We start from the raw sequence: 14,709 nt of genomic DNA, 5'->3' as shown, positions 1-14,709 counted from the left end.
TCAGTTAATTAGGTCTGAGAACACAAATATTGCCACAATGTCAAATCCAATTCATGTGGAAGAGGTGGTCCAACCTCAATTGGGCAGAGTTATGGGGATGCTTGAAATCTCACATGAACGCCCAAACACTCTGCTGCCCATACATGGACTTAGCTTAAGGATGGGATACTTTGTCAGCAACAGAGCATGCCGTTTCCTGTTTAAAAAGGTGAGCAAGAGTACGTCTGCCCTCATTAGCAGTTACTTGTATTGGGAATCAGTGATGTCTGATATGTGGCCAGCTGGCTTTAGATGGACATGTTTGAGGATATCCGTGAAGAGCATTGGACTGAAAATAGAAAACCGAACAAGTCGTCCTTTTCAAAGCAGGCTGTGAAATCAAAGTTCCTCATCTGGATTTCAATTGACCAACTGAACAATTTGTGTTTTTAAGAGGGGGTTATGTTTGGGACCATAGACTGTATATAAATATTGCTGACACATCTCCATTTCCTCTCACTGAACAAAAATGAAGCCAAAATATCCCGTCCCGTCCAAATGTCATCACCATCTTGCACTGGTGGTGTCATTTGGAGCCAGAATGTGCGCAGTAGTGAACGGGTCAGGAGCCATGATCACTACTGCTCAGTCTCTGGCTCCAAATACACACACCCAACCCAATCATGGGTTAGCATTAGCTGTCAATCATGACCTTTCTCCCTCTTTTTCTAGCATCAAATAAGTGTTTAAAATCAAACTGATTAGAAAAATTAGCACTTGAATCTACATCAGCATGATAAGAACTACCTATAATGTCAGAAACTGGCTTTGGGAAACATTTATTAATGTGTTCTTTGACTTTTTAGTGTGGCCTGAGTCCTGTTCACCTACATGGAGGGGTGGGCTTCATTAACTATTCCGCTGCCAGCCACCAGGGGATGATCAAGATGTTTTGGCTTCACTTTTGGGGAGATGTCACATTATCCAGCTTTATATACAGTTTTTGTGTCTGACTAATTTCTTGGCAGGATGCATTGACTTTCTGGTGTCTCCCATGGATGCCTGATAACCTCATGGTGACGGCAAGACGGCCAAGAAATGGTCCTGCACATAACACACCGAATAGCCATTTTTACACTTCAGATCTTTAATGGATTAAACAAAAGAGATACATTGTTTTAATTAGTGAAAGTTAGAGGTGCTGGCGGTTGGATTATGGTATCAAATTCTGAGGTTGTTGCTGGTGTTTTCTGTGCTTTTCAGCTTTTGCCAAGTGAATAGCGATGATTTCCTTAACGATATTCTCTTGTTTTATTGATTTTGAGAAATCTTTTGACTCTGCCTGGCATCAGCTCAAGTACAGACTTAAAATACAGACACAATAGGTGTGCTGTTATAATTGGAGACAAATGAACTGAATTCCTCACCCAGAAAAGAGGTGTTCGTCAGGGTTGCAATTTAAGTGTGACTATAATGAACTTGCTGTTTGGTTGGATCAGTTTGCTGATTCTGGCCTCTCCCTCCTGGAGATGAAGTCTCTGTTTAACATTGATGAACATAGTATGAGTTACACCTATGTTGGTATAACTTTAACGGCATCAGTGACTTTCAACATGGCAATGAATGCACTCAAAGGAGAAGCTCAGCGTCCTAAATACAATTAAGGGGAAATTTCATAACTCCCAAATTCCAAATAAAGTGTGGCTTGAAATATTTGATAGTGTCATTCAGTCATCAGAGCTTTACCCCCTGGGACAAACATCCAGCAGCATACATTTTACACATACATAAAAACACCAACAAATGCATGTAGATCTTAATGTTGTATTACTGTTATTGTGTGCTGTCCAAATATTAGGGAAAAATTTATTTTGACGCTTTGGCAATATTGTTTTCGAAACTTGCACGCCAATAAAGTCCTGAAGTGTAAAGTGCCTGTTTAGTGAAATCAACAAAATCCTTGGGAAGGCAAGGCTACAGCTGCGTGACATGTGTTCCTCTATTCAAATCCACTGAAGAAAGTACAATTCCTTACAGTACACTAGCAACACAAAAGAAAACAAATAATATTTTCCTTTGCTTTGGGCTGTATCAGCAGAGATTCTCATGGAGGCCCACAAGGACACTCACCTGAGAGAGGCAGCAAAGCATGGTGGGAGCTTGTTTTTTTTTTGTGCAAGAGTATCGAAAAGAAATCTTATCTTAAAGTTCCAGGCGTTTTTAAACAAAATCAGTGAATGAATTGAGTTCATGCCTCAATGCATAAAATTTACTTTGCACATAGAGAAAGCATGTATACTTTATTTCACAAGAAGAATGTAAAAAATAAAAAAGTGTGATAAAAACTGAGTGTAAAGGTTTTCATGGGACACGGGACAAAAAATGCCATTGCTCAACAACATGCCTGAGCAGAAAAGGTTGATAACAGCAATAAAATCATCAGTCAGTATGAGAACAAGTAGTTTCATTGTCAAGAGATAAAGCAGGTGGAGAGGAAGGCCAAGCAAGACAGCTATCTGTGTCCATGAGTTAGACACAACTGTGTTTATCCCTTCCTGTCCCAGTCAGACAGTCTAGGCCAGATACACTACTCACAAAAAGTTAGGGATACTCGACTTTCAGGTGAAATTTATGGAAAATGTAAAAAGTGAATGCTACAGTGATATTATATCATGAAAGTAGGGCATGTAAGTAGAAGCATGCACTGGTGATTTCTTCATTTTAAACAATTTATTGAAAGAAAATCTACCAACAGTGGTAGGTATACCACAACAAAACATTTTCAGTGTCTCAATAAATTGGGATGTGGCCAAAGGACGTCCACTCCTCTCCTTTCTGTGACTCTTCCAGTCTCTGTATCACTGTTCCAACCTCCTGATGACACTCTGTGACCCTCTAAGCTCAGTGAACACCTCCGTCTGAGGACTTCCTGTTTGAAGCCTCCAGTGTTGAGGTGCTGCTGATCAACTGTTAGGTGTCGTCTTGGTCTCATGATGTCAGAATGTGAACAGCAGGATGAGGAGGACTGTTTAAATACCAATTCTGACTGAAGCAGGAAATGTATTGGTGGATTCATGGATCAAACCTGTTGTGAATGTTGCTGTGAAGCTTCTTGTTAGAGAACAGTTGGACATGTGCATTCAAAGGTTTATAGAAGGTCACATTAAGTTCACCTGGAAAGGTTAGAATGCATTTTACTGCACAACTTTTTGTGAGTAGTGTATGTCAAACTCAAGGCCCGCGGGCCACATCCGGCCCGCGATACAACCATATACGGCCCGCGAGATAATTTCATGTGACTATTAAGAACGGCCCGTCGGTAAACAGCACTCCCACCTCTCATACTACAAATCCCACAATGCACTGAACAGCTGCCACTCTAGTCAGGACCCGTGCAGCAGCCCCTCCTCCCGCAGGTATAATGACACACCGATCAGCGGATCAATGCATCGATCAGCGTTGTTATAGCAACACTTCAGCTAGCCCCCCCAAAATAAATGGCTAAACGAAAAGTGGACTTTGAAAACAGAGACTTTCTCAGCAGGTGGGGGACAGAGTTCTACCTGTTTGTCGATATCGGAGGTGAACCTGTGTGTCTTGTTTGTGGAGCTGATGTGGCCACAATTAAAGAATATAAATATAAGACGACACTACAGCAGGAGAAGTACAAAAAAGAAAAAAATTATTTAAAATTCTATTTATTTTATTGAGGAAAAGTTGTTGAAGTTTGGCTGTTTAAATTCATATTTCTGGATAAAAAATATATATATTATTATTCTATTCTATTATATACTATAATAAAAGAGTCACTATTAGAGTCTTCACTAAATGTTGAGCCCGTTTGGCCCGCGACTTAGACCGTGTTTTAAATTGTGGCCCTTTCTTTGATTGAGTTTGACCCCCCGGTCTAGGCTATCTGTGACACTGATATAGGAGTTAGCCAACAAGCTCCACTGCAGCTGGTCAGAGGTCACATCTGCTGGCTTATCACATTTAGCAGAGAATGAATAACAATTAAATAAATAACCGGAGAGCAAATATCTCGTGGAGGAAAATGTACAGTCTCCAAAAAATAATTGTTTTGAGCATGCAATCAGCGTCATCAACACCCAGAGACAGATTGCTCGACAAACCTTTGCATAACTCATCATAAAGCTATGAATAAATACCAAAAAGTCTAGAAACTGTTCACTGTAGGAATTGTAAGGAAGGGATAATGTGTAATTTCGGTCTGAGTAATGGCTAAGTCTTAATACACAAGATAATAATAGATGAGGAGGAAGTGAAAAACACCACAATAGAAAAACCAAGTAGTGGTCCCTTCACTGAATAGTCTGCATTATTTTCTATGTCAGAAAAAAGAATGCAGAGTTTTCTATGCAGAGTTAATTATCATGCCTGGTGGAAGACGTAGCCAGAGCTTTTACTTAGGTAAAAATACCTTATGGACTGTTGTAATATTATCAGCTAAATGTACTAAAGACCTTAAAGTAAAAGTACTAGTTCCATGCAAAAATAATCCTTATGACTGATACATTATTAATACCGATGCAAAGTGTAAGCAGCATTTTACAATTTAATTCCCATATTATAGGGTTACAATATAAGTCAGGGTGGTTGTGAGACTTGAGATTTTTGTGCCTAAAACAGGTATTTTAATGAATCCATCTGAGAAAAAGCTCAAGTCATAGACATCTGAAATGTGACAACAAGCCCCAGTTAGACACTATTTTTTAAGCGGTTACAAGCCAATAAAGGCTGGAAACCACTGGTTTATTTTTAACAATGTATTATGTATCAGAAGCTTATCATAAGCAACTAGCAACTATATGTGATGAGTAAAAAGTCAGTATTTCCCTCTGAATTGTAGCGACCTTTCCACTTAAGCTATGGTGGTTCTATTCAAAATGCAATATGCATTTACAGTATGATAATGATTTGGTTCTATCCTGTCAGTGGGCTCGTTTTGCCAGGGTCACAGTAGTTCTTGGACGTGGATGCTGTAAGGTTGTGCATTCCTGTGGTCTAGTGTGATTATGGAAAAGGGAAATGAGCCCTGGAGCTACGGGGTTGTTGCCACAGAGCAGCATGGCAAGTAAAAAGGGCTGCGCATCCCAAAAAAACACCAGATGGTCAGGGCAGAGTCCCGTCTAATGGAAATGTGATGGGGGGGGGCTGAAGCGAAAGAACAGCTTATGGAATCAACAAGTGTCAGCTGTCACCGCGAGAACATGGAAGAGGCAGCAAGAGAAAAGAGGCCTGACAAAGTTAAACAGGGATGGGTAATACACGGCTGCTGTGTATCCAACAAACACCTCTTCAGATTTCTGCTTTGCTGTCCACATCTATGTCACACCCTTAAGTTGTTTAGACCATGACTGCCAAGCATTCTGCTATGTCAGTCACCTGTGTTGTTTTGTCTGGCTGTGGAGCAGCACAGAACAACTAACAAGGTTTATTTGATTGGCAGAGCGTGCCAGGTCTAGAGACAGAGTAGGCTGATGGTGGACCAGAGCATGATGACTCACTCTGTAATCTGTGACCCCAGAGGCTGATGGGTGTCACAACAAAACGACTCCCTCACTGGACAAAGATATACTGTAGCTACGAACAAATGGATGCTGTGTCGGAAGACTGAGAAGATGGTTTGGCATCTGCCATTTTTTAAACATCAATCAACTATCAAGAGCACTGTTCAAGCACAGCCTAAAACTGTTTGCCTCCTCCCAAAGTAGCAACACCCAGTGTGCTTACTAGTATGAACTTAAATGCCCCGTGGCCAGTCTCAGCCTTTATCAGACATCCCCTAGAGCTTGGGAGGAATACCACACTTAATGCATATCAACTAAACTACACAAGCATAAGATTGACTTAATGGATGTTTGAAGGTGGTGAGGTACAATTTCTGCTTTTGTTGACCTTAAGAGATTTTATATAGACACTGGTTTTCAACTAATAGGACAAAAATTCTAGTGAAGGAATCATGATCAGAAGTAAAGATAAACTGTCCTTTTCCTTTCTCCAGTTTTTTGTTTCCGTAATTGATGTGCAGCAGTAAGAGAGTAGCATTGTGGGCCAAGAAAAATGCTCACGGTTAATAAACAGAGATGTTTTCTGTGATAATAAAAAGGCACAATTGCATGATGCACGCTGATGCAAAAATAACAGGGAGCGGGCCCAAAGTCAAATTCAAAATGGATGGTCTAATAAGCACTTGGCCTGGTGGCAGGATGCAGAGGGATACCTTGAATACTAACAATTCACTTTCAAGAGCCGTGATTGGTACACACCAGAGTAAGAAAAGCAGTAAATTGTGGAGATTAAGAGTTAACGAGAATTGCTTTGCAGTAAATTACCTCATTTTCACAGCTGACACTTGAGGACAGGGACCATGAGGACCATGGTCTGAACTGAAGTCACCTAATCTGGTGTTGGCAATTTTCTCTCTGTCACAGAGTGTGAAGATTTTGTAACTAGACCAAGAGTCAACGACCAGCAGCTCTGTGAGGCTCAACTTAGGCACACTCCTGCTTTGAGCTAAATGCTGACATCGGTATGGTAACATACACACAGTGACAATGTCAACATGCTGATGTTTAGAGGTTGTAATTACCTGGTTACCTGGTTGGCAGGTATTGTTTTCCCCTTGTGAGTCTGTGTGTGTGTGTGTGTGTGTGTGTGTGTGTGTGTTCCCTATGCCTGTCTGTGGACTGATTTTGTCCACACAATAGTGTCACAACTGTGCAAGATGCAGCCATGAAACTTTACAGGTGTGTAGCTGAGACCACAATGAAGGCCGATTTTGAAGATGGGCGTGGTCAGAGCAATGGCGCCTGAACTAAAGTGTCCACATTCAACTATAGCCACAGATCGCTGTATTCCAGTTTCAATACACCTTCATTATACCAACTAAAAGTAGCAACTGAATTACATAGTAATTACATTACTTACATAGTCTGAATGAATTAACATTACAATAAACATTAACATTCGTTAAACATGGACCGTAACATCCTTAATAAATAAAGCGTACTATTTAAGGAGAAGGCGCTTTAAACCCTTGTGAGGATGTTTAGGCATATTGAATAAATCTGGCATAATTCACCTGCGTCACCAAACTCACTTCCCTCATGTCTTGCTTACTATGTACACTGTCTTAGTTTAGTTGTCACTAAAGACAAAGGAATGCATTACACTTATTTGGTCAAAGTAGTCGAGATATTTCAGTGTGGACCAAATAGTTGGACCCTCAGATTGTCATTGTCATCCTGAGAGCAGCACTGCTACATAGAAATATGTCTTTTAGTGGTCCCTCTGCTCTCCGTTGAGTCAGATCACAAACACATTTTCTTAATCTGGGATTTGTCTTTGGTCGCCAAAATGCATAAGTAGCAAGTGACAGGGTGTTTGATTTACCATGCATCTTAACCGCTTTGGTGATTTAGTCCCGATTTGTCTTTTTGCGCCACCAGCAGGTCAAAATGTATTCTTAATCAGTGACTAAATGCCTGACAAAAGTGCAAAGTACAGATTTGATTTCAGTAACAATGTGGCCTTTTCTGTGCTCATCCACAAGCCCAACTACACCTGTTATTCCCACAATATGTGGATCTAAGAATAGCAAAGTGTTCCATCTATTTTTCATTCACTGAACAATTGTGCTTTCTTATGTATAATTAGCATTACACTGCCGTTTGATCCCACTGCTCTTTGATCCCATTTACACTGTAAATACACCCCATCTAAAAAGTGAAAAGGATGAAATTGCATCAGTAGAGGATTCACGAACCACATTCCCCCAAATCATCTGATAATTTGTGTTGAATAGATGATTACAATGACCAAATCATGTCTTGTGAGTCATCATTGATTTCTGAGTCATTGCTCTACTACTCAGTGTAAAGGGAGACAATAGGTGAATGTTGAGGTTTTGTGGGCAAAAGAAACTGGATGTAAGGACTTTCCTCTACCTTTCAGCATAGTTGTATTGTGTAAGACAAAACAAGGCTTGATTTGCTTAAGGCCCTCATACTCACTTGTTGCCTTTTATTCCTCCTCCAGTTCCCTTGATTCTAAGCCATGCTCATCAGTCAAACAAGGCTCTTAACCAAATCACACCAAACGACTTGAATGTCAGCCACTTTTTTACCAGCTGCAAATGTGTTCTTTCCCTTAAAACAAGGCAGAGGACCTAATTCACTCAAGTGTTTTTGCAGGAAGCCTAATCTCTAGGGTCTTGAAAGTGAATTTTATAAGTGCCTTCTTCTGCTGAATGTGTACACAACCATTACTGCTCTTTATCAAAGATGGTGCCCTTTAAACCTTATTCCAATTCAGAGAGCAGCTGATAAAACAAGTGGACCAGTTCTAGTTTAGATGTATTCAAGGCCATTTTAATCATATACAGAAATGGCATCATTAGTGTTTAAAAGGAGCTAACATTACTTAAAAATGTCCAATTGAAATAATTTGCGATATGTTTATTGCCCTTTGAGCCTCAACATCCTGATTAAAATCCCAAACTTCAGCTGAAATTTCTCATAAAAATGAGGTAATCTTCTACTAGGGAATTTGCTGACATGTGTGACCTTCAAGGCGGCATTAATTCGGTCACGCTTCGAAATTCCAGTACAGTTTAGTCCAAAGCTGCAAGTCTGAGGGAAATCTTGTTTGTTTGGGACACAACAAAGGTCAGCAGTGATGTATTTATCCAGACCTGCCAAGCGTACTGACAGCAATAGCAACACTAAGAAGGTGGGAGATGTGGAAAGATGTGCGATCACTGAAAAAAGAACATGTGAATCACAATGTGGCTGTGACACACACACGCAAACACACACACAGTCCTCTCCCACTCCTTTGTACTCTATCTCCTACAAGTATGCACATTAACAAGCGCCAAGGATGCGGTGACACACACACAAACACATAAATAATTATGTATATACAGTATTAAAGTAATCATATGGGGTCTGTCCTGGGTGAATTTCTTCAGGCTGAATTCCCTGAAGAAAATGTTTACTATAACAAATCACCTGCAACCTGAGATGAGGTTTCCACACACCACCCCTCAGGCCACTTATTCCTGGAACGTTACATAATCCAGCAGTGGGTTCTGTTTGAAACAGCCTAAACAGCCTCCTTACAAGAAAACAGGAAGGTAAGAGGATTGAGGCTGTGAGAGAAACGCAGCCATTGATTGCCTTTTGTATATGATTGCCCTCTCGGGGATCTTTTTTTTTTTTTTTTTATCTACGCTGTCCTGTATGACCAAGAAACAGCATCATCATATGTCAGCACACCTTATTTTTTTTACAGCACCTCTACCCATAAAGGCTAACCAGAACTGGCAACCTTTTTGTTAGTCTCCTGCAAGTCTGGATGTACACAACCCTCTTTTTATGTGAGCTAAAAAGCATCCAACAAGTAAGTGAGAAAGTGTGTGCGGAGCTTATGATATGTGCACTGCTTTGACAGTGAAATGGTGTTCAGCGAGCGTATTAATAATCACAGCTAAGCTAATGAACAATTTCAGGGGGGCAGTTAATTATCACTAAAACCACATTACTGAAAACATTACCTGCTGGCAGTGAGACAAGCTGTCAAATCACGGTGTGTATCTAAAGATTGATGAGATTGAAGCCATTTCGGTGACTCTGTAAATGTTTGTGCTGCTCCCAACACTTCTGTGGCTTCAGAGAGCCTCTAATATTTTTAAATGTGACAGTAAGTGAGTCTGGCATCTGCGTCACAGAGGGGTCATGTGTGTCACAAAGTTGTCAAACATGTAATATGCAGAATAGCTGATCCGTTTTGCCTGGTCAATTATGGCTTTTACTGTCAATTGGAAACTAGACTAGAAATTGTTTCAATAATTGGTTGATAAGAGATTTGATTTGTGTCATTTCTTATTTTGTGGGAAAAACTTTAGCCACACAGGATGGGCATGTATGTATATCCACCCCTCATTAGGTGTGACTACTGCATCATAACAGGAAACTGGATCCAAAGTGACAGGATGCCGGGTATTGTTGTATTACTCAGAATAGAAAGTACAAAAGGCTAGAGGCTGCATATTTAGTTAACCCATTTTTCTGTGAAAATGGGTTCAACAGATTCTTATGTCAAGATATATATATATATATATATATATATATATATATATATATTGTTAATGTCCCTTTAATTATTTAATGTTAAGAAAAAAAGCAATTAAACAGAGGAAATTAGTCTAATTGCATCTTCCACCAAAAAACAGCATAACAAGACTAGCTGATTTGTGGTAATTATAATTATGTGTAATTTCTTAGATCCCCCTCAGGTTCTATAGTCAGACACAACAAAACTCTCTTTTTCTGCTTGTAAAGAGCATGTTTGTGTTGGAGGACATTGGTTACTGAGGTCAGAGTTTTTTTCTGTTTTTATTCAGGTACAACCTTAAGGGAATGTCCACAGGCCTCTGATATATGGTGACATTCACCCTTTAGATGATCTTCACTGTTTTTTATGCTCATCCTGGGGAGTGAGATCATAGCAAGAGAGAGAGAGAGAGCGAGGGAACAGAGAGGAGAGAAGTGAGATAGGCTGCCTGAATCCTCCTCCACGTCCTCCTCCAAATCTACTTCTGTGTTTCGTCTCACTGCAGCCACCAAAAGATTCTTTTGTTCTTGCTGAGCCTTCAGACAACTCACTTTCAACGAATGCATGGATGCACAAACATACACCAACATTAATGTTGGCATCCACTGAATAGCTTTATCTGGACTTCAAAGCCCATACTGACAGGCTTCCAGCAGATGCTATTTACTTTACAAATAGATTTTTTTTATCTAAAATTAGTGAAGTGCATCTGGTGAGCAGAGCAACAGTCTGCAATTTTATTTCATAGTTTTATTTCACAATGACCCCTGACTTGAGGTGTGTGTGTGTGTGTGTGAGTGTATGTGTGTGTGTGTGTGTGTGATAGAGCGTGTGTGTGTGTCTTTTTGTATCGTCCTGACTGGTAAATATCCTCTGGCTACAGGACTAGCTGCCTCATACCACTGCATACATGTTATATAACTACACCTCCAGAGCAAAGAGATGCAAGCCTTTTGGCAACAGGTATTATGGTCACCTCCATGTGCTGAACGATTCCTGATTACAGTGTATGAGTAACAGTAAAAAGTGAGAGTGCATAAAGTAAGCCTAGGCCTCTAGCAGCGAGGCAGACCATGAAAAATGTACCACTAAATTTCACAGACAAAATTCAAGTGCCGACCTGTCAATCAGTGTTGCATGAAAGCCTTTTCACATTGAACACTGTGGCCTCCTAATTGGGAACCCCGCTGGGCTGATAAAGTTCAATGAAACCTACCACTGCTCTGTTTTTCCCCCCATATCCATCAGTGACTCTCGACGACCTTGTCACCCTGAACATCAATGTGATAGCGCTGCCAGAGCCATGACAGCGTTTTCAGAGAATGATTTAAAATTATTAAAATGGAAGTTATAGTGCTAGATTTTGTTCTGCAATACAAGACTATAGATGTTTCAGTCTCCGGTGGTGTACATGTTATGAGAAAAGCTAAATATGAAAAGAAAGAAAACAAAATGCGAGTGTATGAAATCATAGACAGTAAACCCAAGGGCTCAACTGAAGAAACACTTCCATTTTCAGAGAAATCTCAAATCCAACTGTCTAAACAAGGCTCTCTCTCTCTCTCTCTCTCTCTCTCTCCCTCTCTCTCTCTCTCCCTCTCTCCCTCTCCCTCTCTCTCTCTCCCCTTTAAGTTTGGAGATGGGCTGGTCCTGGGAGTGATGTCACCTCACGCCTGTTGTATGGGCATTCGTTCCACCAACAGTGTGCACCTTCCATGCGCCTCCAAGGCGATGCTGTTCACCAAAACGCAAAAGCAGCTTTACGCACGCTGATTTGACAGCAGTGGAGAGCTTTTAGTCGTAAAGCTCTGGATTGCGAACTCTATTCTTTTAACCGATATTTTCGGAACTTTTGTCCATCGGGGCTATTTGGAAGCGCTGCGATGAAGGGCTTGCCATTTATCTCATGTGGGCTACACTCTGGTGGTATTGACCACGCGCGTTACGCGCAACGTATTGCCATGCGTTAGTGGAAGGCAGCTCAGCGTTCCCGTTTTGGGAAGGAAAAGGGTGCAAAACAACAAACATGATACGAAAGGACAAACTGGAGCCAGAATGGATTTAACCCAGTTAAAGCTATTGGTGGAAAACGTTTCCAACGATGAGAACACCACGGACGCACCGCTTGCCTTGCCATATACGGATGCAGTCGCGGCGCTCATCATCCTGGTGGTTACTGTGATCATTTCGGTGACCATTGTCGGTAACGTATTGGTGATTGTAGCGGTGCTGACTAGCCGGGCTCTCCGTGCGCCCCAGAACCTTTTCCTGGTCTCTCTGGCATCAGCGGACATCCTGGTGGCCACACTGGTTATCCCCTTCTCTCTCGTCAATGAGATCATGGGCTACTGGTACTTTGGAAGCACTTGGTGCGCCTTTTATCTGGCTCTGGACGTGCTGTTCTGCACCTCATCCATCGTGCACCTGTGCGCCATCAGCCTGGACCGCTACTGGTCAGTGACGAAGGCGGTCAGCTACAACTTGAAGCGGACACCTAAGCGCATCAAGTCCATGATCGCTATAGTGTGGGTGATCTCTGCTGTCATCTCCTTCCCTCCTCTTCTCATGACCAAACATGATGAACGAGAGTGCCTGCTGAACGATGAGACCTGGTACATACTCTCCTCCTGCCTGGTGTCCTTCTTCGCTCCGGGTCTCATCATGATTTTGGTTTACTGTAAAATCTATAAGGTGGCCAAGCAGCGCTCCTCCACCGTGTTCGTGGCCAAGAACGGGCTGGAAAGGCAGCCCTCTCAGTCCGAAACCTGCTTCGTCAGGAAGGACCGGTTCGAGGTGGAGAGCCCCAGTAGCCAGAGCTCCGGCAGCCACCAGCAGAGGCAAGGGGAGCTGGATGACATCGACCTGGAGGAGAGCTGCTGTCCGTCAGATACTAAACCCCGCAACCATCGCTTCACCAAGCGAAGAAAGGTAGAGGGGTCGGACTGCTGCCCTCCGCAGAACTGCCGTCTCTCCTGGGCTTCGGCGCGGGCGTTACAGCTCTATCCAGAGCAGAAGAACCCAGCCGGGCGACAACAACTGGCCGCGGCCAACAAAACCAAAGTGGCCCAGATGAGGGAGAAACGTTTCACCTTCGTGCTGGCGGTCGTGATGGGGGTGTTTGTGCTTTGTTGGTTCCCTTTCTTCTTTACTTACACCCTGCGTGCTATCTGCAGAGACAGCTGCTACATCCCTGGCGCACTTTTCAATCTGTTCTTTTGGATTGGCTACTGCAACAGTTCTGTGAACCCCATAATATATACTATTTTCAACAGGGATTTCAGGAAAGCCTTCAAGAAAATCATATGTAGAACTTCTAAACGCACATAAACACAGAAAAGGGTTCCTGTTATGCTTCTCTCACTCAACAGTGCTGGGAGGGAACCTTATTATCAGAACTCATTCTTCTTGAGTGACTGTTTTCCCTCCCCAAAATCATTTTAATGTAACAACTATCATATTGAAAAAAAAAAAAGATCCAGTGTTGTGTGCGCATTTAAAAGTCTATGAATAAAATGTAAACTTGAGCATAACAAAAAAGGAATCTTTTTGAGTGTGTCAGGGCTGCAAACTTCACACAAGCAGCAAACGTGGTCAGTTATTTCATCATTAGATTCATTTATGCCTCTTGGGATATGCAAAGTTGTAATATACATATAGGTCACTGTATAATAAGTCCTGCAAAACCACAGCTTTCAACTACAAACTGCTGCAATCTGCTGCAGGAGTTAAGAGCTACCTCAGAGTAAAACTGGAGTCATGAATACAGCTGGATCCCAGTGCTGGCGGCTGGTTCACGGTGGGTGTTTTGTGTTGAGATAAACAGAAGATTAATCTCCACCATCTTGAAGATATGAGTGCAGGGATAAGCAGGCAAGCAAGTGTTGCCTGTGAGTGTGTGTCAGGGAAAAAAAAAAATTGAATCCCACAGATCAAATGATTAAACCAAGATTCATCATCGAGTGTAGAATGGTGCACGGTTGAAATGTCTAGGATTATAACAGGTAATTCAGATACATACATTTATCTTTGCTTGCTGCAGCTACGGCATTTCTCTCCGCCATTTCTTCTCACCTCAAAACTTACGTGAGAGTCTAATCACACAGCCCCACCACATCATCACACCACCTCACACCAGAACAATGGACAAGCTTAGGCCTGTGTGCACAAAATCTTTTGAATAAATCTGTGTATTTCATTTCAATACCTCAGTGTTTATCAGACAATATTCAAACCCTGTGACATCACAATTCTGCTATAACATTGCAACCTGCTTTCCATTTCATGGGACAGTGATCAGATCTGGGTTGCATTGTCCAGAAAATATTGCTTTCATTGCGCTCTTTCATTCTACAATGTATTGTACATTTCTTCTAAAATATTTCTGGCAAGATGAGAAAAAGACAGTCCAATCCAAATCTGACTTACTTACACGCCAGAGGAAGGATGCTCGCATGTAATACGACCAAAATACAAACACTCCCGCTACCTCTTCCTTCAAAATAACATCTGTGGACACAGTTATTGCAGGTCGAGCTGGACTTCCATCCAGGATCAGATCTCCTTGTTTCAATAAGAGAGCTTAATATCTAT

General features: G+C 41.7%; 1 protein-coding gene across 1 annotated transcript; it reads left to right on the top strand.

Annotated features, from left to right (window-relative positions):
- Window positions 1-12,174: 12,174 nt before the first annotated feature.
- LOC139207310 (alpha-2Db adrenergic receptor-like) lies at window positions 12,175-13,604 on the top strand. The gene has a single exon (XM_070836991.1). The coding sequence runs from the start codon at window positions 12,175-12,177 to the stop codon at window positions 13,444-13,446; it is 1,272 nt and encodes a 423-aa protein (XP_070693092.1). The 3' UTR covers window positions 13,447-13,604.
- The last annotated feature ends 1,105 nt before the right edge of the window (window positions 13,605-14,709 follow it).

The sequence above is a fragment of the Pempheris klunzingeri genome, chromosome 9 (assembly GCF_042242105.1).
Source record: "Pempheris klunzingeri isolate RE-2024b chromosome 9, fPemKlu1.hap1, whole genome shotgun sequence".
NCBI classification, from domain to species: domain Eukaryota; kingdom Metazoa; phylum Chordata; class Actinopteri; order Acropomatiformes; family Pempheridae; genus Pempheris; species Pempheris klunzingeri.
This window is presented reverse-complemented; position numbering and strand designations above follow the sequence as displayed.